The sequence below is a fragment of the Hydractinia symbiolongicarpus genome, chromosome 7 (genome assembly GCF_029227915.1).
Source record: "Hydractinia symbiolongicarpus strain clone_291-10 chromosome 7, HSymV2.1, whole genome shotgun sequence".
Lineage (NCBI taxonomy): Eukaryota > Metazoa > Cnidaria > Hydrozoa > Anthoathecata > Hydractiniidae > Hydractinia > Hydractinia symbiolongicarpus.
This window is the reverse complement of record NC_079881.1, coordinates 17,453,603-17,481,580: the sequence shown is the minus strand read 5'-3', so window position 1 is coordinate 17,481,580 and position 27,978 is coordinate 17,453,603. Positions and strand designations below refer to the sequence as shown.

Genomic DNA, 27,978 nt, shown 5'->3' with positions numbered 1-27,978 from the left:
GAACAACAACATATTTTAAAATACAGGGAAAGGGACTAACAGCCAGTTACTTATTCGAAAAATGCACCCTTCTATTAATGTATTTTAATTTTCTTTTCTTAGGTACATGAATCAGGCCTTCGCATTGGGTAATTCGCGAACGCTTGAAAAAAGCGATGTGCATGATATAACTGATGAAGAATCGTCAGAGCTCCTGTCTGAAGAATTAGAAAAGTAATTTACTTCGATTTTGATTATAAATACTCTGTGTCGTTACAGCTAAAAAAAATAGTTTTACAACAAAAATCTGTTTGCTAATGTTAAATATATTTTTAGATATTTTAAAAAAGATTTCTTTAATATCCACTAAATGCTTATTGTTTACCTTTCAGAATGTGGCAACTGGAAAAGTTGGGAAAACGAAAACCCAGTTTTTTAAAGTGTCTTTGGAAAATGAAAGGATGTACACTATTGTTGTGTGGCTTCTCACAACTTCTAGTCGTAAGTTTTGCTTACAAGATCTCTTTAATTTTTGCAAATGTTAAGGTTAATTATTATAATGTTTTGCAAGGAACACATCAAAGAAATTCATTGGGTCATATCAACTGTATTTTAGCATTATCGAGGTGAAGAAGGTCGTACTATTAATTCAGTTCAGTTCCACCTTCCTATGTTAGGTGTTAGTTTGGAGCTCTTTTTCAGGTTATCAGTATCAATAGGAGCCTGTAGTAAAAAGGTATCAGGCTGACAGGATTACAAATAGAACACAATCTAATCATACGAATAGAATAACATAGCTATATTGTTATGCTGGATCGTTAACTGCATGCATATTTGTCTATATATTTATATGTCTATATATTTTTAATTGTGACTATTATTTACAACAATAAGAATCAGTCAAAGCTACCATAAACATATTTTAGGAGTTGCTAAGGATATCTCAAACTATTTTTCTACAAAAACTTGTACAGAACTTCTCAGATCCTGACTTTGGTAAAGACAATTCAGCATATTATTGGGCAGCCGCCCTTTCAGCTTGTTTGGTTCTTGGTTGGGCATTGCTTCATCAGACATTTCTTGTTTTGGAAAAAACTGGTACTCGATTAAAGACTGCTTGTATTGGTATGATTTATAAGAAAGTAAGGCATTCTGTTTTGATGTTACATTAGTTAAAACTTTGTACTAGGTATAAATATTAATCCCATATCTACTACAGTTCTTGCATAACTCTTAAAACGATGGTAACTGAATCATCATGTGGCATGTGTAATACATAATGTTGTAAGGCAGTAAGGCATATCACTCGATTTTTTGCTGTGACAATAACAACGCTATAAAAACTGTTACATTTTGTCACTGCAATTCTGATGCTTCCTATTATTTCATAGCATCATACACGAACAAATTAATGTGCATGAAAATGTTCAATTCATTTCCACCTCTAGAATTGTTTTTATTGGTGCTTTATTACCTCTGATAAACCCATCTTAATTTGAAACTATTCAAATGTTGTATTATTAAACGTCTCTCTTACAAGGTCCTCCGTCTGAGTAATCATTCATTATCAAAAGTAACCTCTGGCCATATAGTGACGTTAATCTCATCTGACGTCCATAAAGTGCAAGAGGTAAGGTCTTTTGTTTGTTTTAATTTCTTTGTTATATACTAGATTTTGATAGCTAAAACGACGGCTTTCAAAATATGCGCAATGCCTCTGAACACAATGATTATTAGGATTTGCAACAAGCTTGAAAATACAAGCAATAGGTACAATTTCTAATGGAATGACAGGAAAATCTAGAAAATTATTCAATTGTTTTCACTTTCTTTTATATTGCTGTGTCGCATAATTTTTTTTTTGAATGACTAACTTTTTGGTGGCAATGTAACAAACTACAAATGATGCCTAATTCTTACCTAATTTGGATGCGTTTTGTTTGCATACTGTAATACGGCTGCTTTCTATATTTTAGGGATTTAAATTTTCGAATTATTTATGGATTTCACCAATACAACTGATGGTCGCAGTTGTTATATTATGGAGAGAGATAGGTCCGTATTGTCTTGCTGGCATTGGTGTATTAGTTATCACAATACCTATTCAAATCTGGTTTGGCAAGTTTTTCGCACACATGAGGTACAAATGATGTTCTAAATTTTTTGTTTGTTTATAATTCGTAGGTCTATCAAAACGTCCGAAGTAGAATTTTTTAAGACATTTTGTTGCAGTATTGTTCAGAAACTTTCATTGATTGAACATAACGGTACTTTATTCCTTCTCCCAGGCCCATGATAATCCGATCGTTAAATCAATATCCAATGCATATCATATGCAAAACCTTTTAAATTTTTCAAAAGGAAGTATTGAAAAAGTAGTAAAATTGGTAAAAATGGTTTCTCATATATTTTTGTCAATGTTATAAATTTCTTTTAAGATCAAAAACTGTTGCAAAGACGGACCAGCGTGTCAACATCATGAATGAAGTCATCACATCAATGCAAGTTACAAAAATGTACACATGGGAAGATTCGTTTGCTCAAATGGTCAACGAAGTCCGAAAGTAAGGTCAAATTGCAATATGTATCTCAATTTCAAACTGATCTTTAATCTACATGGGATGGGATTTGTATTGTGATTAAACTTATACATTTTGTTCATTTTATTTTTTTATTTCAGAGACGAGAGCAACCGCATTATGAAAACAGCTCTTGCTCGTTCCATCAACAATACCATGTTCTCAGTCAGTCCATACTTGGTTTCTTTTGCAACATTCGCGCTCATTTATAAATATGGTGATGGAATTACATTATCAATAGTGTTTTTAGTACTGCCTCTATTTTTTGCAATCCGTCTGGGTGTCGTGTTGTTTTTTCCACTATCGATACAGATGCTTACTGAAGCTTACGTAAGCTGCAAAAGAATTCAGGTGAGATAATTAAACTATTTAAGAATGGATAGCTAAAGTAGATTGATCAATGTTTCTCATGACTAAACTTTTTTATTATTGCTGTGTTGTTATTGTTCTTGTTGTTGCAAATATAAGTCTCATGTATGTTACTATTTGTTTACTACGAGTAAATCTTTCCTTTCTTTTTTTTTGTTTATCTTATGATTTTTAATTTAGATGCAAACAATAATCAGTCCACGATCTAAACTTCTCTAAAAACAATTAGACTGTGCTTTGCTAGCCTGTCCGTGTATCAATATCTAATACTGGTCATATTATTAATGTATTTATTTTATGCCACACAGGAATATAATATGCTTTTAACTTGTAAACAGAAATACATCCTCCATTTTCTGCTATGTTGTATACTAACGATAGATTAGACTAACATTACATTGGATTCCTTACTTAGGCTTTTCTGTTGGAAGATGAACAAACTCAAGATAAATCGCTAACAACGAAACAATCTTACACTATCTTACCTTCAAGAAACGAGCCTTTATTACATTTTCAGAATGTCACTGCATCTTGGAACAATGTAGGTGTATAGAATATGTTACTCTGTCCTTGTCAAGTTTACATCAATCTTTGACACCAATCATCCTCTGTCTTATTTTAGGATTTAGAAGATGTAATTTTCGATTTATCTTTCAAAGCAGATTCGGAGGTAATAGCATGATATTGTAGGATTTTGTTTTGATTCGACTCTCTTCCAAACCTACTTAATAAAAAACATTAACCAGGTGTGAAGTGTTTAAGAAAGGCAAATGTACAAAAACATCTTATTAATGTTAGAACTGTTTATGCCTAATTTATACAGGTTCTTTTTTTTTTTTTAAGAAATGAAAGTAATGGGAATGTATTGGTTACTTTTAGAATTCTTTAGTGATGGTTGTTGGACCTGTTGGTTCTGGAAAAGTATGTTAATGAAATCTTACTAACGTTTAAAACCCTGTATTATATATCCACTGGTGTAGCACAGTTTAAACAAAGCAAAATATTGATTTACTAGTTAATTAATGTTTACTTTAAATGTTAATGTCTTTAGAGTAAGAATTAGGTTTAGATATAAATATATTAAAAAGATTACATAATTATAATGGTGCAGAAGCTTTATAGTTAAAACTATTGATTTTGTAGTCATCCGTCTTGACAGCAGCAATGAATGAAATTAACATAAAGAAAGGAAATGTCACCAGGAATGGAACCATTGGATACGCTGCACAGCAAGCATGGATATTCTCAGGAACAATTCGAAGCAATATTCTTTTTGGGCAAGCATTCGATAAGGAACGTTATGAAAGAACAATAACTGCATGTGCTTTGACACAGGTAATCTTTTTAATTTCTCTCCTTTTGCATCCTTGTTCAGTTTAATGTTATTGCTTGTAAAATTTTTACTCCTGCAAAATGATACAACTGTATAAGTTCCATGTGAGAAGGTTTCTTTTGACATTATCGATGAGGAATATGTGTGCTACTTTTCTATGCTAACAATTATTACCAGTTTGATTGAGCATGGAGCAAAAGCTATATAACTTTTGTTCTTTCGCAGGACATCAAATCATTTGCAAAGGGAGATTTAACATTAGTTGGCGAGCGAGGTGTATCACTAAGTGGTGGACAGAAAGCTAGAGTTAGTTTAGCAAGGTATGTCTGCTCCTTTAATTATACTGCTTAAAATGTCAATGCTTCGACGGGATAGATTCTTCTGAATCAATACAGTTACAGAAGAAGTACTCGTCTTATTAGGTCTGCCTACTGAGACAGTGATCTAATAATTTGCGTAACAGGTTAACTCAAACTATTTCATTCACTGATGCATAAAAATATTCCATTTCCGATGTATTTAAAAAAATAAATCTAAAAACTAAAAAATACTGAAATCTATTATTGTATTCCTGGAATTTTTTTTGTAAATGAATGTTTACTTTGCACGGAAAAGGTCTTGAATCCCGACAAAGTTACTAACTTTTTGTTTTTCACAAACATTTAGGGCAGTTTATGCTAATGCTGATATCTATCTATTGGATGATCCGTTAAGTGCAGTTGATACGAAAGTTGGAAAATATATTTTTGAAAAGTAAGTTCTGACAAAAATGAGCTTGATGTATTGGGATTCACGTTGTTTTTTGCTGATTTGCTGATAGGATTCTTAGGGAGCATAGTAGTTTTGGAGGGGCAATGTTATACCATTTATCAAAGGAGTGACCATGATTAGCCCCGAGGTGTAGAAAATTCTGCAAAATGTTCTGCTTAAAGCGTCTAAAAAATACCATTTATGTATTACAGAACCTATTGCTTGTGCTTTTGGAGGAAAAGGTTTCTTCTTCCAATTATTCTGGCATAAATTGCCCCTCTGTCACCCCACCTTTTTTTTCTGCTGGTTCCTGAGAATTAGTAATGACGTCGCAATACACGTTGAATTATTTCATAGGTGTATCAATGGTTTGCTACGCAAAAAGATTGTTGTTCTTGCCACGCATCAGATTCAGTACTTAAAATATGCAACAGATATTGTCTGCTTGAAAAAGGTAAGGTATCTCCCACACTTATATGCCTCACGTACGTCTATCCAACTAAATTAATATTTTTCATGCGTATCTTATTCCCAGGATTCCACAACCATTACTGGCTCTCTACAAGAGTTGTCTAAAAATGGTGTGAATCTAATTAGTATCCTACATGAAGAATCACACGAAAAGGAGTGGGAACACGACTCAGCTATAGAAACTGAAGATCACATTGAATACATGCACGTTGACCGAAACGAAATTGGTCTATCCAAAGTAATTACCGACATTGGACAGACTAATAAAGGCTTACATGGTTCACTCGAGTCGTTAAATGTAATGTTTATTTATATACAACCTTCCTTTAAGATACAACACAGCATATGCAAGTCCATTGTTACACTGACATTGATTGTTTAAAACCGAAAATGAGTTTTACCATAAAGATTAGTGCTTCGTTAGGACACTACACAAAATGCCCAACAATGAAAAGACTAATGACCTACATCAACTTCATTAGTTTCTACTTACTTTTCTGCAACGCCTTAAGAATATTCTTTAAGACTTATCAACCAAAATTTATCGATTATTCGTTGTTCTAGAGCTTTGATGTAGACTCTGGAAAAAACGAAGAAGTTGAAGAAGACGAAGAAGAAGAAAGTAGGAAACGTGGCTCAATTTCAGCTAAATTGTATCTTCAGTACTTTTTAAAAGGCGTTGGTTGGCTCGCTACATTGGCATTGGTTTTATCATTGATAGCAGGCCAGGTTCGTTAAGCATTTTTAATTTTACAGGATTCTGATAAAACAAAGGTTTAGGTTTTTCTGTCACGTGCTTGGATATTTTAGTACAAGCATGTCGTTTTCACGAATGCTGTATGAACTCAATAATGTGTACAATACAAAAGAATAGTTAAATATTTCTGAAAATTTACTTCTTTTTCATTATAAAGTAATGGTTAAGATGGTAAATACTTCTTTTTATATTTTTCTAGGTGATGTTAACTCTGACTGATTATTACCTTGCCGAATGGTAAGGTTTTTACTACTTTTGCCAGAGTTAATCTTTACACATTCTCACTATTAAGACTGATTTTTGGTAACGAGTTTCTCTTCGCAGTGAAAAATGTTTGTAAAGGAAGTCTTGTTCAAAACTTGTTGAAACAAACTATTTGACAATTAGACTAATTTTTTCAACTTTGAAATTTGGAAATTGTGTAAATTTAATACGTTTACGAAATAAGTCGAAAATTAAAGTTTTTTGTTATTACATCCTCTTAAATAAAATTTTGTTTTCATTCTGTTTTAGGGCGAACGGTGAAGAGCAACGCAATAAGAATGTCACAATTACTGCAAAGTTTTATGTTGAAAGTGATCCACACATCAACGTTTATATCTTCGCCTCCCTTGTTGCTGTTAGCTTTCTGATGAACTTCTTCCGGACGACATATTTGTATGCCATACTTGTCAGATGTAGTCGACAGTTACATAACTTGATGTTTAAAGCTGTTCTAAAGGCACCCATGTACTTCTTCAACACGAATCCAGTAGGTAAGTCTCTGTGAACAAAAGAGGGGATCAATGTCAACTAATATTTTAAGCAGTTGTCTCAGCCTTGCTCTGTGTAAAGCCGTCATTAGAATCCTCGGATCTTATTTAAAAAATGTCATCAATACGTCGTGCTTAACTACTGCAACTAATATAATCAAATTCAGTTTGAATGGTTCAATAAAGAGACTAACCAGTCAATATAACCAGTGTCTTTCTAGAGATTTCGAAGTGCAACTTAGTAATTGGTAAAATAAGAACATTTATGTGCATCATATCACAAGTACTAGTTAGAGTTGATATCATTTATAGTTTATCTTCATCATTCAGCATCTTTTGTTCATGTTTAGGCCAAATATTAAACCGATTCTCTCGTGATGTGTATTTCATGGACGATGAACTACCTTGGACATTCTTTGATTTAGCTTATGTAAGTATTTCTAATTGAAGACATTTTTGACTCCTTGCAGATGATTTGTTCCACAGAAGCTACCATAATAACACTGTGTAAACTTCTATTCTTTTGATCAGAACCCTTCTCCTACTCTTAAAAACGCTACTAGGTTCATATTACATATTCATTATAATGATATAATTGGACTTACTTTACCATTGTGTTTCCCAACACAGTTGTGAAGGCCTTATTGATTGATTATAAGCATCGAATGTTGAAATTATAACGATGTCAAGGACACAAATAAAACACATATTTTCCAAGTTAAAAGGTATTAAAAAGTCAAAAATAATTATGTCTACACAGATCTTACACCTACAATTCTTTTATTTATAGCTCTCCTTATTAACATTGGCGATAATCATATTAAACTGTATCAGCGTTCCATATCTAACAGTTCTTGTCATTCCATTGATGATCATATTTTTCTACGCAAGACGTTATTACATGAAGAGTTCTCGTGAATTACGAAGATTGGAAGCTGTGTGTAAGTCATTTTTGTTAAGAAATGCTACAAAACATTTTTGCTTAACAAAATACAATAATTGCATGCGTTATAATTTGCGCATACTTAGCTTGTCTAGTACACTTAAATTCGTGTTGTTTTTATTAGATATATAGTGTATTAGTAATTGATCATCTATATTGTTTAGCCCGAAGTCCGCTATACACACACATTTCAGCTACGCTAGCTGGCATCACAACTATCCGCTCCTTCGATATTCAAGATAAAGTTGTGCAAGAGTTTTATACTTGCCAAGATTATCAAACTGGAGCGGGGTTTATGTTTTTATCAGGTTCAAGATGGTTTTCCCAACGTCTGGATTTGTTGACTGTCTTGTTTTCAATCTGTTCAATATTTGCACCAATAATTGCAGCTTCATACATAGGTAGGTAAAGATCTATCTGCTTGTGTGTTTTTGGGTCATCTTCAATAAATTTCTGGTTTTTGTCTCTTCTTGAGTTTCATTGTTTGGTTTAAGAAACAAAAAAAAACGAAAACAACAATGTAAGAATAATATTAAAATTCAAATACTTATTCTGATACAATTGCTTTGTTAGGTTAAAAAAATATTTCTAAATGATAAAAACGTATTTTTGACGTAAAATCATAAAGCTAATCTACAAAGCAGGTTTAAGATTTGTTCTGTTTCGCTCTGGAGTGAGAATGTATATTAATATTACATTTTTACAATCATTGTGCAATGAAACACTTTTCTTATTATCTAGACATTGATACAGGCTTAGTTGCTGTCAGTTTGTCATATATCTTGTTGCTGTGTGGCGTGTTTCAGTGGACTGTGCGGCAAAGTGCTGAAGTTGACAATATGGTATGTGTTATTTTGTCTGTCTTTTTCAATTGCGTCCTATGTTTTTTTTGCATATATACTTCGCCCTTCTTGACATCATCGATTACTAATTTAAACACCATTTTTGTCTGATTTATCAGGTAGTGTAAATAAGTTTACAAACATTTTCTAAAATACCTTTAAAATGAGCGCTAGTATTTCCATTCCAGCAAAAAATGGATTAAATTTGAATGTTATATGTTTTTTATAGATGACATCTGTAGAGAGGGTATTTGAATATACAAAGCTAGAACCTGAACCTGATAATGGTACTAATAAAGGCTTGAGAGAAACATGGCCAGAGAAGGGTTCAATAACCAGTGAGGGAGCTTCCTTTAGCTACCACACATCGCTTCCCTGTGTTTTAAAGAAGATGGATTTTTGCATTAGGCCGATGGAAAAGGTAAACCCTAAAATGAATAACTTCGACTTTTTTGGCGCATTTAAAGGACTAGTTTGCTAGACCTAAATTGATATTATTAATTACTGAACTCGTATTCTATTTTTATCTCATTAAAACATAACTAATTTTTGAATATATCATATTCTTGGTGTATTATGCAGTAACATTTTGACTATAATTATTCCTAGAAGTTGAAAACATTTTTTACTATATTCACCAGTTACACTGTACATCTGTACACAGTACAAGCAGTACTTAAAACCAATGCAATGTCACGAAGATCACAAACCCACATGACTTTTATGCGGGCGATATGGTAATAACTCTTTCTCTTCAGATTGGTATAGTCGGACGTACGGGCGCGGGCAAAAGCTCTCTTCTTTCCATGTTGTTTTGTATGGGTCATCTTAGCGGAACAGTTCGAATCGATGGATATCCTATTTCTGATTTAAAGTTAAAAGATTTAAGAAAGACGATATCAATTATCCCACAGGTTAGTAAAAAAAATAGTTACCCTCTTAATACTGTACTGTTTTAGCACCAAAACTAAAAATTTTAACTAAAACTTATTAGTATGTTAAAATTGTCGATTTTGGGTACACCAGATTATTTCTGCTTTTATAGCCTTCTTTACTTTTTTTACAGCGATACATCATCACTTCTGTTGCAATTTTTTTCTTGATAACCTGTCTTGATTTTTAGATAAAAATATTTGCATTGATGCAGGTGATATTATAGATCATCTTATTACTTTTTTAGGATCCTGTTATGTTTAGTGGAAGTTTGAGAAGAAATCTTGATCCGTTTAATGAGTATGCAGATGCTGATATATGGCAAGCTATAGCCGAGGTAGACATTACAAACTGGAGTTATTTTTTTCTACATTTTTTTCTGGCAACCTTGAATCGCAGGCTGGTCAAACAATATTTCCTAGGGTAAATCATCAGAGACTCTGAGTTTAATTTTTTTTGCTTTTGGTTTGTTGTATACTAAAAATTACAGAGATCATTCATCATGCTTAATTTGTCCTAAACAGGTTCAGTTGAAAGAACATGTGATGGAATTACCAGGCAAATTGGAATCAGAGATAACTGAAGCAGGTTCCAACTTGAGTGTTGGAGAACGTCAACTACTTTGCTTAGCACGTGCATTGTTGAAGAAGAACAAAATATTAGTGGTTGATGAAGCAACTGCTAATGTGGACATGGAGTAAGTCTTATCTTCGTTGTGCTATTTTACAGTGTCCTGAATTTGTGTTCGTTTCCACTGTTTCAATTTTGTGCTGTCTAAAAAGAAATTTGCGATATGATTTAAGGAAGCAGAACTGTTCACATTACCAAACTTTTAAATATAAACACAAAAAGTTGATATATTAACTACTAATTCTTATTTCCAACCTTGTAACTGGACGTTCTAAAAAGGCTACATCAAAGATGCTTCTTGCATAAATACAATATTTTTAATGTTATGTCTTTCATAGAACTGATGCTCTGATCCAACAAACCATCCGAAAAAAGTTTAAAGAATGCACCGTGCTCACTGTGGCCCATCGATTAAACACAGTTATGGATTCTGATCGTGTCATGGTATGTGTGAACACTATTGTTTGATCAACATTTAATTTTTCTTTCCAATATTATTATATTATGGAAACTGAATAACACTTATATTTGTCATAACAGGTAATGGAAGACGGAAGTGTATTAGAATTTGACGAACCGTATCAGCTTTTACAAAATTCAACAGGCTCCTTTCGCAAACTGGTCGATCAAGCAGGCATCAACGAGGCCAACAGGCTAGAAACACTCGCAAAGGAAGCGAATCAATTACGCTATCGGAGCGAATCAAGACGACATGATGACTCTTATCTGGGTTCTTTGATTGAAAGAGAGTTTGAACAACGAGCACAGAACTGGGAAATTTCATTGTTTAAAAGTTCCATTTAAATTTTTGTTGGACGATATTTCTGTTATTTTAGATCTATATTCATACTAATTAATTTTTAAAAGATTAGGTTTCTAGATGTTGTGAGATCAGCGGGGGGGGGGGGGGGGGGGGGGGTGGGGGGAGCTTTTGTTAAAGATAGGTATTCCAATATTCATCATTTTTTAATTCGATCCTTTCCTTTTACCAACAACAGGTGAATAGTTAATTCTGTGTGAACTCATTCACTAAAAGCCTGAAGAACTTGATGAAACCTAAAAAAAGTAGGAATATCTGCAGATCGATGGAATTGCCTTTTGTCGAATTTTCTTTTTTTTTTTACTTTGTATTGAAAAGCTGGATTTCAATTAATGTTCCATTGGATTGTACATATGATTTTGTAGATATATAGTTTATTATACCCACCAGTGTCTTTTTGATTACTGAAATGTAAAATATCATTTTCACATTCTTCTCCTGATCAGTTAAAAGGCTATTCGATGAGATCCTCATCTTTGATGCAAACAGTATGAGAGTATTATGTGTGAAAACTGATGCATACACTTAAGTAAAATGTTCTTGTTCTTTTTACAAGAAAGCATAGATTTGTAATCTTGTATTTTTTTTCATATCATTAATTTACACAACAAAATGATAGGGTGTTCGGTTCAGACGTCGCTTGTGATGCACAAAGTAAATATATTTATTTGTTTGAGTGATGTGGCTAGTAAGAATTGAAAACATAAACTTTTATTTGAATCCAATTTTGACAGAACTCCACTGTTTAGATAAAATATGTTATAACAAACAAGAAAAAGATTTAAGAAAAATAATTAAATGCCGATTAGGTTTTTGGCGTTCTTGACTAATCTTTTGGGAATTCAATGTTTTCAAAGTGCAGACAGACATTCTTTGAGTGACGTTTCTTGCTAGATAAAAAACAATAGCATTGACCTTAAATGGTAATATGCTCATTTTCGGCACCTATAATTGCCATCGAACGTTATTTTCCCTTTATCTAAACGTGTTTTTTACAAATTTTTTACAAGAAAATTCTTATAAAATAATCCTGATTTCTACAAACCCAAACAAAATAGCTATCAGTTAATCAATAGAAACTGTTTTATCTATCTCTATTGAGAAATATTACCCCCGGCTCGGTCTATACTTTTGACCTCAGGTTATATTTTTTAATATAGATAAATAAACAGGTTATATTGTATTATGATAGCCCTGTCGTCTGACCAGACCAGAAACCAACCTGCAAAGGGTTACCATGGATGGAGGGATATAAAAGTGGGGGGTCGGCAGCCTATGTCAAACATTCTGTAAACTAGGCTACAGTAATAAACAAGACGTATAGTATACGTAAACTAGCTCGTCAACAAAGTTTATAAAAAGCTGTCTATGAAATTGTGATTTCTGATACGAAGTTAGACACGACATATTTTGCTATTTGGATAGGCAATAATATTAATAAAAAATTCCTCGAAACTTCAATTTTCGTTAGGTCAGTCAGGAGTAAACTGACTGACAGGAAGAAGAAAGACCACAAGCTCCACCTAAAATCTTTGAAATTCAGTAATTCAGTAACCCCCCCCCCCCCTCCCCCCCCTCTCCCCAAAAAAACAAAGTCACTCAGTGAAAAAAAGCAAAATAAAGAAAAATAATATACGATCTTAATTGTTCGAAAAAGGAAATAGCTTCAGTTAAAAAAACCATATTACTAGAAAAAAGAAAAATACAGCCTATCATTCATGGTTGAAAGTTAACATTTTGATGTCACTATCATGTTCAGCATTAGCCGATGACTTCTAAGGAGTTAGAGAGTTTAGGTATAAAGTTTAAATTTGTGACGTTGCAATTGACCATTTGGTTAGTTAGTTAGTTACGAGTTGGAAACACATCCTCGCAGGCGAGATAGTAAAATTTAAAAAAAAAGTAAAAATAGTTACCAAGATGAGATTCGAACGCATGACTACTCCCGTGTCAGTGCTCAGAGAGGCAAAAATTTCCATTTTGGGACGGACAGCTGTATTAGAAGACCCTAGCATAAGCGAGCTAGTGTAACTATGATCAACCTAGCTTTTTTGAATGATTTAATTTTCCACAAGATACAGAAAAAAGGATTTTAGTGTTCTTTTATGCCCATTTTTAGATTTAAAAATACGCAAAATCTACACCACGATAGTCGAAGTCACACTAGTTAATTTGAAAATAAGTTAAATGTTTATATAACGGGTAATCAAGCGTTAAGTCTCGCCGATATGTTCAGGACATTGATCCTGCAAATACACTTTAACATATTTTCGTTACCATGGTCAATATTTTCGAGCAAGTTTTATTAGCTAGCTACTGGTAGTAATAGTTTGACGTCATTAATAATTTCCCTTCGTTTCATGTCTCCATGGAAATTAAGGACAAATAATAACCCGTTTGCGATGAAATTTCACAATTATTACTCCAGGCAATAAAATGGAGATTTTATGATAATGATGCAAATCTTACAAGTGTGTATGGGAAAACAAACAGATTTTTAGACGAGGGGTTATTTGGCGAAAATGATGATTCTATGCCACAGTAACAGACTGTTAACTCTTATTTTGTCAGACTGTAAACTCTTATTTAGTCCTTTTTCAAATCTTTTATGCAGTGATTTTACGAACGATGAAAGCGCTTCATTTCTGTCAAGTTCACAGCAGCTCTCCCAACAGTATAATCTTACACAAGGAGGCATTTGCAAATGATAACAAAGTTGGCAAGTAACTAATTAATATAGTACAGTATTAAATCATTGCATTTATTTTGTCTTTCTGTGTAATTGCTCAATCATTGTTTCTCAGCAAGTATTTGTTAATGCTAAAGACAAACATCTTTTACTGTGAGTTCTTTAAATGAATTCATGCAATGAAACACACCTCCTAAAAACAGAGACTTACAAACATTTAGCTATTATTTGACAGCAATTGCTTCCTAATCCTTCAAATGGAATTATATCGTCGTGTGCGTACGCTTATACTTTTGGCAGTTGTGCATTTTGCTCTGTTGCTATAGCATTTAAACCTAAATCCTTTAAGCAGTATTTTTGTTTTGAAAATAAAAATAGAAACCCTAAACGGCATACGTCAATGTATATTAAACACAGTACACGAAAACATGTCTTATTCAGGCAACACCAATGTGGAATACAGGCCCCTACCTTTAGAAAACAGACAATGGAGCGACAACATCCTGTAACCACTTTTCTGAAACTGTAAAATTTTGCATTATAAGGTTTTATGCTTTACACTCCCATGTAGATGCGTGAGTGTCCGCTTGAGTAATGTTGCATAGAGGTGTCTTATTCAAAGTATGTTCTCATCTACATTATAATACCCGTATACGTCTGTCTGTCTGTTTGTCACGCAAAATGGTAGCTTAGCTGCGCAATAGCGGGAAGCACGCAATGCGGTATAAAAAGGACGGGCAAACCCGTGGATTTTTCACGGGCTAACGACTAGTTACGGTAAATTTTTACTAAAAAATAGAATTGATCGGATCGGATTGGATCGGATCGGATGGCGATGAAAACATTAGTAATGAAGATCACAGAAAGCAACGAAGAAAAACCACTCATGGTGGGCCATAGTCACTTCAATTTGTTTCGAATCGCGAATCACCAGTTTGAAAAGATTTCCCACGTCACTGCGCAGAGACAAAAATTATATTGTAATTGGTTCTCTTTATATCTTTATATTTTTTACCTTTATATTAATTCCCTAGCGTGAGTGAACATGATTGTTCGCGCCACTAGGATCATCAGTCACTTTTTACGGCACATGTATTACTACCATAAAGCATGACGCGACGCTAGAATTTAGTTAAATAAAAAAAATCGCAAAACGAGACATATAGACATATATATCTATAGACATTTAGACGTACGGCTATGTAAGAATTAATGGGCTTATATGTTCACACACCATACGGACTCTTAAATAAAATTGTTAGCGCAAGTAACAGAAATTGTTGTGTTCAAAAAAGATGGGTGCTTTTTCAACCTTTCTTTACACATCTCCTTAAAATAAATTTTTATAAAAACATTGAAGAAAACGTTGTTATAGAAATACACCTTAACAAGTTTTATTTAAATTTTGTTCATGTTTTTCCAGCTTGGATGATGTTGTAAATATAAAACAAACAAAAAACACGAGCTAGTTATACAAAAACACGCAATAGAAGAAGTCTGGAATATGTCTTATTTTAAAGACAGAGAAAATTTTTACTATGTTACATGACCTGTGACTGAAATAGGAATAGGCGAAGGGGTAGAACAAACTGCAATGGGAGGGGACTATTATTCAGCATTTTAGAGGATAGAAAAAATTTTAGTTAGCTAGTCATTGTTTAAAATTATAATTAGAAAACAAAAGTAAATATATTTGGAATTATAAAAATATCAGATGTATCACCTATGAAGCTATTGATGACTATAACGTTAAATTAATGCCAAAAATTTACTACTTATCTTAACAAGAATATTAAAACAGTATTTATCAAGGTATATTTTCTAAATGTGATTGATAATAACGTCCTTAATTCCTAATCAATCCCCCTAAGAATTTGATTTGTATTTTTAAAAATGTACCTTTCGTCACTCATCGTTTATACGTTATAGCTGTACCTACAGAATACCAACTGAAAGAATACTATGAAAAATGAGAATAACGTCACTGGAATAAATTCAAAGCCGAAGGTATAGATAAATATGGAAATCTCCAACATTGTACACATCAGTTATAATCTTCTTAAAATAATTCAACAGGTATAGCAAGAAGAACTTGTTGTGTTAGTTTCCATGTTGACTACCGCATGTGGAGGCGATGTGTGAGTTATTAAAAAGGCGTCATTCTACTACAATAGGTGAAAACATAAGTTTTTGTGTTGGTCACATACCGTGTTTTGGACAAAAACTTCACGATTTAATCCCACCCCTTTAAAATGTCCTTTTTTCAAACCCTCAACATGCCTCATTTTATGTGCTATTTTTATTTCAATTGGCAGAGGCAAAAAAAATCAATTTTTTAAAATTTAATAGTCACAACAATTTTAACAAAAAAGAAACAATGCTGCATTTACAAATTCCAGGCTTGACATTGTTTTCCATGAGTTATAACGTTGCTGCTGCATACTGTTGCAAAAAAAGCATCAGAACTTCTCCAATTTAATTCTCTTTTCTGATCCTTAATTTAAGGGTAGTTTAATTTTAACGTCCATGGACTCTGATCAAAGAGCCTCGAGTAAAAGTACCCGCTGCTCGCTGCTGATTTCTTGCTAAATGCTAAAACAATCCGCTGTCATTTTCCTATAACGATGTCTTGATATTAGCTAATCAAACGGAAATATATAGATCCAGTTAAAAAAATGCAAATTTTCTATAATTAACATTTGAATTTTTAAATAGCATTTGACAATGCTAATTACGCAGTAGTTCCAAAATATGTTAGCAGAATCACAAATATTGTCAGCATGTCGGCGGAACATACTGTGATAGAAATATATATTTAAATGTGTTGGCATGAAAGGTGTTCCGATTTAATCTACTCTTCTCGTTTCGGCACAGTTTTTATACAAGATAATGGCTGGGCAGAAAATTTTCCTTGTTATGGGAGGTCCGGCAGTTAGCTCCTTTTGAACGAAATTCTTATAAATAGCCGAGATAAGTTATATAGCTTAACAGAATCAGAAATTTACGATTCCTTATAAAACATTTTATAAGTTATACAACTTATCATCTTTACAATCACACAACAACATGAGTGTCAAAGATTTTTCAGAGATAATCAAAAAACAATGGGCTGCTTTCATTGACTTCAAAAGAAAGGGAAGTTCTGGAATGACAGTGATGAGCACTAAAAGTAATGACATCACTGATCTACTTCCAGGAGACTACGATCTAGTCCAGTTAGTGCAGACGCAGTATCATGAAATTCCAACGATCGCAACACCTCGCCATGCGGTGTTAAAAGGATCGAAATGGATAGAAGCTAAGAAAGGTGAAAGAGAAGGAAAATTTTTTTGCTCACTTGACTGGAATGGTACCATTCCTGTTGAGTTTGGAACTAACCATCTTTTAGCGTATTATGGAGCTAGTCTTGTGGGACAGAAGGATGAAAGAATATCTGTGTCACAAAGACATTGTACCGTTAATTTTACCTACTCAAAATGTAAGTTTTTATTTTAATTTATTTTCATCGCTTTTGATAAAACTTGCTGCAGACAATGAATTTTTGTAAGACGTCGTTAACACACCTTCGCAAAAAAATTATCTAAGTTGTCGAATTTTTAAATGATATTCCCGGCAAGCCACTGTATGCAGTTATTTTCTTTTGGTTAAAGAACAAAAATATTGTCGTAGGTGATTAAAATATTCAGAAATTATCGCCATCGTCATTTTTTTGCTTCCTCTTTTGTTCACAGCACCAACTTTTTGGTGATAATTGGCATGACATGAAATGTGCTTACAAGGGCAAAAACATCAAATTTTACATTCGTTTATCAGGTTCCCTAGTTTATCATTTCATAAGGGAATACCTGATATTATATGCTTATATTTTCATGTTTTTTTTCTCTATCACAGCTTATCACGAAGATTACGTTGTAACTACATGTGGCGGCAATGGTCTCCAGCAACATGCGTTTCATCACATGGAATGTCCACTTGATGACGATTCTGGATTCTTCCTTCTTGGGAAGTGGGTTGAAAAAGACGAATTGCATTTAACAGGTAATTTTTTTGCTGTTTTTTTCCTAAATAGAATGTAAGCATTACTTTAGATGAATCTAACCAATTGTTTAAAAGCATTTATCTTTAGTCAATTTTTCCGACTAAAATGTTGCACATTTTTAGCCTTCAAGATTCTCAAGAATCACATTGTGTACGTTCCAGCCAACACAATACATTCAAATGATCATCTTCTTGGAACTTGGAGAACTATGCTTTCAGATGCTGACGATGCTCCTGTCAATCATGTGATTATGTATACAAGTGAAGACAAAGAAGATAAGACTTCTAGGCCGGTTGATGTTACCTTCGACACAAGTATCGCACACTTCGGTAGAAGTCTAGAGAAAAAATCGTGTCAAAATTGTTCTAACAGGACACGAAACCGAGAAATGTAAACAAGATAGTTGAATAGCTATGAAGATTTGTGATCGATTGGTGTAAACTAAATGAAAAACGAATAAAATGGGATGAATAAGAAGAAAAAGGTTTAGTAAAAACTTTACCAGAGACGACGCTAATGAATGCAAAAACCTGCTTAAAATAGCAAATATATATGTACTACATCTTTGGGTGGCAAGCGAGTCCTTACGCACACATATTTATGCAAATTTTTGGAAATATCTATAGTTTATTTATTAGGGATGAAAATATGTATATGTAAATGATATAAAAATCTGACAGAATTTGAGTATCGTTATATTTTGTGTTAAATCTCTCATAGTGTAGGCAATTAAAGATATGATTTCGAACAATTTTTTTTTTCCATTACAGACATTTAAAAAACCTATTAACATAAGAAAATATTCAAGTCGCCTATAATTATACTTTGAGTTGTTTAACTCCATTTATACTGGGCTTGTGGACTGTGGATGAGGGAGACAAAGTCAGTATAAAATATGAATCAACAAAAGAAATCAAGTTATGGCAGCTTTTCTGCCAGGTCACTTAATTTTCGCGTCTGTATTTTGTTAACGAAACATTTTAAGCATGGCTTTTCTCTGTGAAGTGTGATCCCAGCGCCTGTTGTCTTCTTTATATAAAACAAGACAATAATTGTTGTTAATTTAGTTGAACGTCTTAACCCTGCTGGGCCCTTTAGGGGCTCCTCAATGATGGGAGGTGGAGGAGGGGAAATCATACGAATCCTCCGGTGCAATTTCTACAATTTTTGTCCGTTGGTCTTAAAACTTATCACAATTTGGTGAAAAAAATTTGATGACGTCAGCATTTTTGATGATGACGTCATCAAATTTGGTGTCATATAGAAAAGCTCTAACTTTGTTAATTCTTTTATTATTGCGATGAATTTTGTAACAATTGTAATAGAAACACAAAGTAATATAACAATACAAGCTAAGAAGCCACATAAAGCTTTTAAACACATTTAGTAAAAGATTTTTTACGGAATTTTACTCAACATAAAAAACTGTTGCCATTATAATAGTGTTAAGTAAAACTTAGGAAGAGTCACAAAATTTGAAGGTGTAACTATAAACATCTAAAAAGTTATTAAAAAAGTTCAGGAGGGGGGGAGCTGGGGGTCTAAATCAGCAATCAATTCAACACTTCTTAACCAATTAGAATGCGTGATTTGTAATCACCTTGCTTCCTCACTCAAATAAAAACAAAGTAACCTTAACATTATTTTAATATTTAATCGAAGCAAGAAGGTTTCTATAACTTTTCAGTTATCCATATAATTCAGGGCAAATTATTTACATTTTCGAGTAAAAAATTTTTTTAGAACAACCAGCTTCACAAAGTATATGCGAAAAAACCCCAGGTTTTTTAGGAAGTTTTCTGAAGTGTCTTTTGGGGAAAACTTTTCATTTGCTTGCCGCCGCGTTTTTTGATTGGCTGGCGGAATACATCGTCACAACCTTATTATAAAAACATTCAAGAAGCCAAATCACTTCACGCCGCCACTTTTGCATTAAGAATAAACTGATATGCGAACTTTCTTGAAAAAATATACTAAAGAAAAAACAGGGTAAATTGTATAAAATTTAACAAAAAAGTAAAAACATTTGGAGGATGTAAAAGTTAGGAACAACGATGATCGACTTAAAATTGTTGTCTTTTTGTAAAAAAAAACGCTATTGTGAAAAAAAACACGATCTGCAGGAAACGGTGAATAAATATTTTGTGGTATACAGTTACTTTAATAGTTATGCATTGCTGTAGGTTAATGATACAGAAAAGGAATTATGAGCACTTATTCAGTCCTTTATTTAAATTTTTGGAACGCACATAAAAACGCTTGTCATGAATGCAATCATCTTTAAAGAATCTCTTGTTACAATATAATATTTTCTAAGGATGTATTTACAAGAGATAACAAAGTTGGCAAGCAACTAATTCATTCTACCGTATTGAATAAATTTTGCCTTTCTGTGTAATTGTTCAATCATTTTTTCAGCAGGTAGAGCTTTAAAATGAGTTTATGCCATCTTGTGCATGCACTTATGTTCTTGGCAGATGTGCATGTTGTGTTTACATTGTTGCTATGGTATTTAAATCTAAATCATTTCAGCAGCATTTTTTTTGATTTTGATATGCGTCTTTTAGTTTGCTGTCTACTAAAGCGAAATTCAATAAAAGCCCCGTTAAACAGACTTTTAAGAAACAGGCCATTTAACCGCTTTGGAGAGGTGGCTGCTTTAAAAAAGGCTTGATCTAAAACTCACAGAAACGATATAGATGGCTTATATTTGAAATCACACGGAAACACGCAGGTGTTCTCTTAGGGAGGCTATGCATTAAACATTTCTTTAAGATTCATATGGGTTATAACCTTTCCGTCTTATAGTGGTCTCCGTTTTAAAGAATGCCCTTTTTATGTTCTTGCATTTGTGTTAAATGTTATGTAACTCATCCTGTTTTATTCTTGAGTATATTTTCATGAAAATTAACATGGTTGTAAAATGAAATCAGAACTTCGTTTTTTTATTTTCAATACAAAATAGTGGCTCCAAGTGAATTAAATGTTTCTATTGTTCTTATAAATAAGATTGTCAGCCAAGGTGTCGGTCAGGCGGATTAAGTCAAGCTTTCCTCGAATGATATCGGGTAAATTGACTGTTTCTGCACAAAACATTTTTTTTTTTAGTTTTTGTCAAAATACATCTAGACAGCTGTTCATTCTTTACACACTTCTTTATTCCCACGGAAATCTGAAGGCAGGAGAGAGGTATGGAAACAACTAAAGTATTCAAAAGAGCAGGCGAAAAAACCATAATCTTTTCAGGAAAAGCTATTACGGCCAACAGCTGTACCTACAAAAATAAACCCATGCAAGTTCAGGATAGGCAGCACGACATATAATGTTGGAGGTCTAGGATGTTAACCAAGATTTCGCCCATCGTTGTTGGAAAGTAATAAATTTCACTCCGAAAATACACTGCATCCCGTAAAGAGCCTTTTTTTAATTTGAAACATACATTGTCTAGAAAATCACTGAAATCATTTAATCATTTCCACGACCTTCAAGTGCTACAAAAAATGTTTTCTTTGATCCTTGACCAATGATTCGCATGACATAAGGTTACAGAAAGTAAATCTTTTAAAAAGAAAAGAAGTGACAAACTTTTGAAAGTCATTTCGATACACGTTCATATGTTAAAAATATATTATACCTTGTCCTACCTTCGCATTCAATTCTCACAGTCCGATCTCTGATGTTGAGTTAGGGTTTGAGTTATGATGCCAATATGAAATTTTTTATTGTTTCTCATTTTTGTGTCGTACATAAAATACCATAATTTGACTTTCTCTGCAATGTCATGCGTTTGCACAAACTCTTTAGAAAATCCTATAAACTGCATGAAGAAAAATGAGAGAAGAAGGGAAATGGAAACTTCTGCAAAAAGTATAAATTTGAAGTGCAATAAAATTGTCCAAGAAAATCAGAAATTCAGTTAAGTGCATTTGAAAATAAATGCATGACAATTCACAAGTGATGGTGCTTTTAATATCAAAAAATCAAAAACTGCTCAGGAAAGGAACAGAAAATGATCGGGTCCTTGATTATCACATTCAGGTCCCTCTACTATCTAAAGACAGTTATGATAAAATGATCTCAGAAGTAAACATGGAAGATCGATACACCTGTTAACACGTAAAAAGAAAAGCTGCTTCAAAGTCCACACATCATTTTTTGTCGCTTAAATTTATTTTGTCTCTTCTTAACCCTATTTGTAGCGGGACTTTTTTGAGGTTCAAATCCTAGGGGCGCGCTGTTTGAGCGCACCCCCCAAGAAAATCTTTCACCTAAAGCGGTGAACCTGATTTCTTTACAGTGAAATTATGTTTCTATGTTGTACCAAAAAACACTTATTTTAGGTGTTTTCAAGCTAAAGTACATTCTCACTCCCCCAATCAACATGACCGGCTAAAAAAAGGGCAAAAACGAGGGTTTTTTCAAAAAAATCGTTTTGCGATTTTTTTAAATAACTAAATTTTAGCGTCGCGTCATGCATTATGGGAGTAATCTATGAGCCGTAAAAAGCGACTCATGATTCTTGTGTCGCCAACAACCATGTTCACTCACGCTAGAGAATTAATACAAAGAACGAATTACAATAGTTTTTATTTCTGCACAGTTAATTGATTAAAATATATAAATTCTTGAACTGTTGATATGCGTTTTGAAACAAATTGAAGTGATTGTAGCCCATTATGGGTGATTTTTCTTTGTTACCTTCTCTGATATTTAATACTGATGTTTGCATCGCCATGTTTATTTCTACTCTAATTTTTGGCGATAAACGCAACTACCATAATGCATTGCGAAATTTAAAAAAAAATTAAAACACAAACGTAATGACATCGGCAATAAGTTTATCTGTATAAGCATTACACATATCCCTACATTGAAAAACATTGAAAGAAGCGAGAGAGCGAAAATCTCAAGGCGAATGAAGATAACAAAAATGATGGCAAAACTATAATTTGTCGTTGGAAAAAGGAAATAAATTAGTGGGATGGTACATTTACACGTAGGTCTTAACGATCTTTATATACAATGAAATCCCCTTTAACGTAAAATTCCACTTAAAAAGAAAACAAAACAGAATAATAAATTAATTATTCTTTCATTTTCATAATTTTTAGCTTTCTTGTTTGCTAGAAAAGATAAAATTATTTCACCTCTCAGTATGGAACGAAATATTTTATTAAGTATTTAACTTGCCTAAATTACAATTGTTTGGTCAGATTCCATCTGATCTGTTCAATCCTATTCTTGAGTGAAAATTTACCTTAATAAGGACATCTTTTGAAGCGGAAACCTCTAAGCACCATTAATTAGGCGCACACTCCCGTTTCTACATGGGGCCGTAAAGCATAAAACCTTATAATGTAAAATCTTACAGTTTTAGATAGTCTGTGTGTGCAAAGCAGACACCTCTTCGAAGCGGTTACAGGATGGTGTCGCTCAATTGTCTGTTTTCTAAAGGTAGCACTGTATTTCAGTTCGGCGGATGCTTAAATAAAACATGTTTTCGAGCACATGTTTTGATATACACTGACGTATGCCATGTTAACTTTTTATTTTTACTTTCAGAACAAAAATGCGGCTGAAAAGATTCCGGTTTAAATGCCATAGCAACAATGCGGGATGCACAACTGCGAAAGTTATAAGCATACGCACACGACGATATAAATTCACCTGCTGTGAAACATTGGCTAAATTCTTGATTCTCAAGTCTCTGTTTTTAGGAGGTATTTCGTTCCAGTGGTCAGCCAACTTAAGAAATTTGTGACATATTCTAACATTCATTTACGCATACTTAAAAACCAATGCTGCTAAAATTAAGTTCAAATACCGAAAAAACAATGCAAAGATCACAAATGGCAAAATATAAGCGCATGTACACGATTGCATGAATTCATGTAAAAAACTCACAGTAAAAATGTATGTCTTTAGCATTAGCAAATACTTGCTGAGAAACAATGAATGAGCAATTACACAGAAAGACAAAATAAATGCAATGATTTAATACTGTACAATATTAATTAGTTACTTTTCATGATTGGGCAAAGATCTAAGAACCTATTATGGGCTTATGTTATTTTCAATGTTTTTTATGAGTCCGTTGCTGCCAAAATTAGATTTAGATAAATAGTTGATAATTTCAATTCTTACTGGCATCGTCTTTTACATACAACGAATAAGCAAATTATTATATTTGAGGACACACGATTATATGTGGTTGTGTAGATTAATGATACTAACTGGAACATTTTAAATGAACAGAAAACAAATGCGAAAATCATCTTTCACACTTCAGAAATTAAGAGTTTTGTAGGTATAATAAACTATGTATTAACGAAATGTTTTCTACAATCTAATGTAACAAAAATTAATATAACGCTTCTAAATAAAAACTATAGAAAAGAAAATTCAATAAAAGGCAATCCGTTGATCTTCAAACATTCCTCCTTTTTCTTTCTTCACGAAGACCTCCAGGCTTTCAATAACTGATTAGAATATCCGCAATGGCTTTCTTTCACGAAGAATTAACTATTTACTTTTTGTTGGTACATAAAAAAGCATTGATTTAAAAAGTAATTAATTTTGTAAGGCCTATATGCAATACAGGCCTAATCTCATAAAAATTAATTAATATGAATTAATTGGGTGATAAAACTTTACGCTGACCTTTCAGAAAAAGATATTTCCCAGTTTTGGGTTTGTTGCTCGTTCTCTCTTTCAGTATAGGATCGCGGATATGTGTCGTTATGTTGTCGTGATTCGCTCCGACAGCGTAATTGATTTGCTTTTTTTGCAAGTGTTTCTAGTCTCTTGGCTTCGTGGCTGCCTGCTTGATCGACCAATTTGCGAAAGGAGCCTGTTGAATCTTGTAAAAGCTGATACGGTTCGTCAAATTCTATTACACTTCCATCCTCCATCACCTGTTATGACAAATAAAAGTTTCATTCAGTTTTAATAATGTGACAATATTGGGAAGAAAGATTGAATGTTGACCAAACAACATTCATTTTCACACTCACCATAACACGATCAGAATCCATTACAGTGTTTAATCGATGGGCAACAGTGAGCACGGTGCATTCTTTAAACTTTTCTCGTATGGTTTGCTGGATCAGAGCATCAGTTCTATGAAAGACATAACAATGTAAATAATACTGTAGTGTATTTATGCAAATAGTATCCTAGAAGCAGTATCTAAAGAGCGTCGATGCCAAGGTTGGGAATGCGAATTTATGTTTAATATATCGACTGTTTTTTGTGTAAATATTTAAGTCGAAACAAATAACATTGAGGACACTGTGAAACAGGTAAAGAAAATACGACTTACTCCATGTCCACATTAGCAGTTGCTTCATCAATCACTATAATCTTGTTCTTCTTTAACAATGCACGTGCTAAGCAAAGTAGTTGACGTTCTCCAACACTCAAGTTGGAACCTGCTTCAGTTATCTCTGATTGCAGTCTGCCTGGTAACTCCATCACACTATCTTTCAATTGAACCTGTTGAATGACAATTAAATGAAAATAATTGTTTTGCAATTGTTAAGTGGGTCAATCAAGTTGAGGTATGCTATGTACACTTTATAAAAGAGTTACTATTCCATTCCCCTTAGAAACTTATCGACTAATTAAATTGTTCTTTTACTTATACCTCTTCTATAGCTTCCCAAACATCTGCATCCGTATACTCATTAAACGGATCAAGATTCTTTCGCAAACTTCCACTAAACATAACAGGATCCTAAAAAGTTACGGAAACTCTTTTGAATAGAAAACATTTTTTTGGAAAACTTGTCATATTGTACAGAGGATATTTTCGTATTTTTTTAAAAAATGAGAAATATTTGAGCATGCCCCAAATAAAGAACAAATTTTCTATGCATTTTTGAAATGAAAAACATGCGAGAGGTTATGAATCAGAGAAGATTTAAAGCTCCTAAAAATCCAGAAGAGATTTGCGGGGTTTTTAAAATCGACGGTAACGGAAAACCATTTCTTGTCTCCCCCCTCGCCCCCTTATTTAACCTTTAGTGTGAAGATTCACAAATAAGGTAACTACTAAAAATACTGATAACAGAAGACAAAAACTCATTTTTCTTTTTTTTATTGCCAGTAAATACATGTTATAACAACTTCCGGACTTCTCTGATGAAAATTTTGCATCTCTCGCCAATAAGTTCATATCGAGCTACTGTTCTACTGCTAACATCCTTAACAATGCATATTATATATGCGTTGCAATATGAAATACATAAAAAGATTTTTTTAACCTTGGTCATTTGAATCGTGTGAATTCGTGTTCTACTTTACATCAAATGAAAATAATTGGAAAAATTGTTCTGTTACTTGTCTGCAAACGTTTTACTAACCTGTGGAATAATTGATATCGACTTTCTCAAGTCTTTTAATTTTAAACCAGAAATTGGATATCCATCGATTTGAACTGTTCCAGTAATATTACCCATTCGAAACAACATGGAAAGAAATGAGCTTTTGCCTGCACCAGTCCGTCCGACAATACCAACCTATGAAAGATATTCCTGGCATTATTACTGACGCAATATTCGCTACAAACCGCTACTTCTTGTTATTACATCGGTTCAATTACTTGTGTGTTGTGATTGCGTGATTTATATAAACAAAGCACACAATCTGGTAAAAGCTACAAGCTTTAAAAAGTTTCGCGTTTGTTTTAAAACAGATTTCAAGTAAAACCAATGGATTAGTCCTTTTTTTTGCTAACGCAGAAGATGCAAAATGTTTGATTAGTTAAGCCTGTATTAACAATAAAATTTAAATTCACGGATTCATGAATAACAGTGCTAGCAGAATCGAGTAACTAAGGTTTCCTGAAAAAAAATTAGGTTGTATCCAGGGCCTAATATCGCACAGACGTACTATACCAGGCCTGTCTGTGTAAAATATATTGGTCCCATAAATTGCACAGGTTTATCAAAGTTGTGGGTGTATACACTGTATACAAATGGCTTTACCCACTAAAGATCACAAAGGGTTAAGGCAAAATGATAGTTCACTTCGCATCATTTGATAGGTATTTTTATACGGATAAAAAGCTTAAAATAAGTTATACTCGTAGGTGACTATGTAGCAATATTCCACTACTCATATATGCACTATTAATGTGGACATAAATGATATAATCGCCATATATATGCTGCGTAATTCTTCATATATAATCAATGATGTAGCTGATTACTTAGCTATGATGTAACCGACCATATGGAAGATATGTAACTCATCATATATATTATCAATGATGTAACTGATTGCATATATGATGATGTAACTGACTATGTATATGATATTGCCGATCATATATATGATACGACCTCTGTGGAGTATAACAGTGGAACGGGTGGAAAGTTTTTGCTTATTTATTTAGCTATATTTATATACATTTACATATTTTAAGTGGAATCTTTATCACTTATTTAAATCTTGAATCTATGTTGAGGTGTTGCATGTGAAGAACCCTCGACTTATGTTTTCGAATTATCCAAGCCACTTGTGATTTTTTATCTAGCTACATTGAATCATTTTTCATACTTTAGTTAAAAGTGAAAGTACCTTTGGACGTTTTTGTGTTTCACTGCGTTTAACTTGGAACATGTGCTTAGTAGCTAGACATTTGGATAGCGATTCAAAACCATAACTAAGCAGCATAAATTCTTCTTCCAATCAAAGCAAGAAAATACTTTTAGTATCCGGTAGTAATATTATTATCGCCTAAGTTTAAAGAAATGATACGGCAGTAAATGAAGGCTTCAAAATAGGTCAAACTCTATTTTATTTTCTTCATAGACCCCCATTTTATTCTGAAATATATAACCAACATTTACAGAGGAATATTTATAATTATCTTTTAATTTTAGTTTCAGATATCAATATCGAAAGATTAAACGTTGGGATTCTTCAATAGGTGTGTGCGTGTGTTCTGAAGCGGCAAACTTTGAAAGGAATACCTGAAAACACTGAGTAGATTTGCTTGAATGGGTCGGGAATTTATTTCACGAATCATATATATCGTTCATGCATTATATATGGAATTATATATTCATCATGAGTTATCATGTATTG

General features: G+C 33.0%; 2 protein-coding genes across 4 annotated transcripts in view; one reads left to right on the top strand and one right to left on the bottom strand.

Annotated features, from left to right (window-relative positions):
• The first annotated feature begins 398 nt into the window (after positions 1 to 398).
• Positions 399 to 11,235, top strand: LOC130648559 (ATP-binding cassette sub-family C member 4-like). Its single transcript, XM_057454612.1, has 28 exons — positions 399 to 480; positions 906 to 1,121; positions 1,520 to 1,609; positions 1,956 to 2,121; positions 2,164 to 2,182; positions 2,373 to 2,543; positions 2,660 to 2,909; positions 3,343 to 3,468; positions 3,550 to 3,597; positions 3,807 to 3,848; positions 4,071 to 4,262; positions 4,486 to 4,580; positions 4,927 to 5,013; positions 5,368 to 5,464; positions 5,546 to 5,779; positions 6,046 to 6,210; positions 6,438 to 6,475; positions 6,752 to 6,993; positions 7,341 to 7,420; positions 7,781 to 7,931; positions 8,098 to 8,334; positions 8,675 to 8,775; positions 9,005 to 9,196; positions 9,534 to 9,689; positions 9,956 to 10,045; positions 10,233 to 10,405; positions 10,677 to 10,782; positions 10,879 to 11,235. The coding sequence occupies exons 1-28, from the start codon at positions 433 to 435 to the stop codon at positions 11,140 to 11,142; spliced, it is 3,876 nt and encodes a 1,291-aa protein (XP_057310595.1). The 5' UTR covers positions 399 to 432; the 3' UTR covers positions 11,143 to 11,235.
• Positions 11,236 to 24,128: 12,893 nt separating this feature from the next.
• LOC130648371 (ATP-binding cassette sub-family C member 4-like) overlaps positions 24,129 to 27,978 on the bottom strand; it is a 39,864-nt gene continuing 36,014 nt past the window's right edge. For 2 of the 3 annotated variants that reach the window (XM_057454404.1, XM_057454405.1), the window contains exons 26-30: positions 26,250 to 26,405; positions 25,532 to 25,621; positions 25,208 to 25,380; positions 24,900 to 25,005; positions 24,130 to 24,800 (exon numbers count right to left, since the gene is read on the bottom strand). In XM_057454404.1, the coding sequence (XP_057310387.1) occupies positions 24,537 to 24,800; positions 24,900 to 25,005; positions 25,208 to 25,380; positions 25,532 to 25,621; positions 26,250 to 26,405 (789 nt within the window). In that variant the 3' untranslated portion in view covers positions 24,130 to 24,536. Of the gene's footprint in view, positions 24,801 to 24,899; positions 25,006 to 25,207; positions 25,381 to 25,531; positions 25,622 to 26,249; positions 26,406 to 27,978 lie in introns of all 3 variants that reach the window. The other variant, XM_057454406.1, reaches the window with a different exon arrangement.

Excerpts from the sequence above, each read along its gene's own strand:
- LOC130648559 (XM_057454612.1), top strand. The coding sequence starts at position 433 with ATGAAAGGATGTACACTATTGTTGTGTGGCTTCTCACAACTTCTAGTC. Across the intron at positions 6,994-7,340 it reads CTTCAACACGAATCCAGTAG|GCCAAATATTAAACCGATTC; the intron begins GTAAGTCTCTGT and ends GTTCATGTTTAG. Across the intron at positions 10,046-10,232 it reads TATGGCAAGCTATAGCCGAG|GTTCAGTTGAAAGAACATGT; the intron begins GTAGACATTACA and ends TGTCCTAAACAG.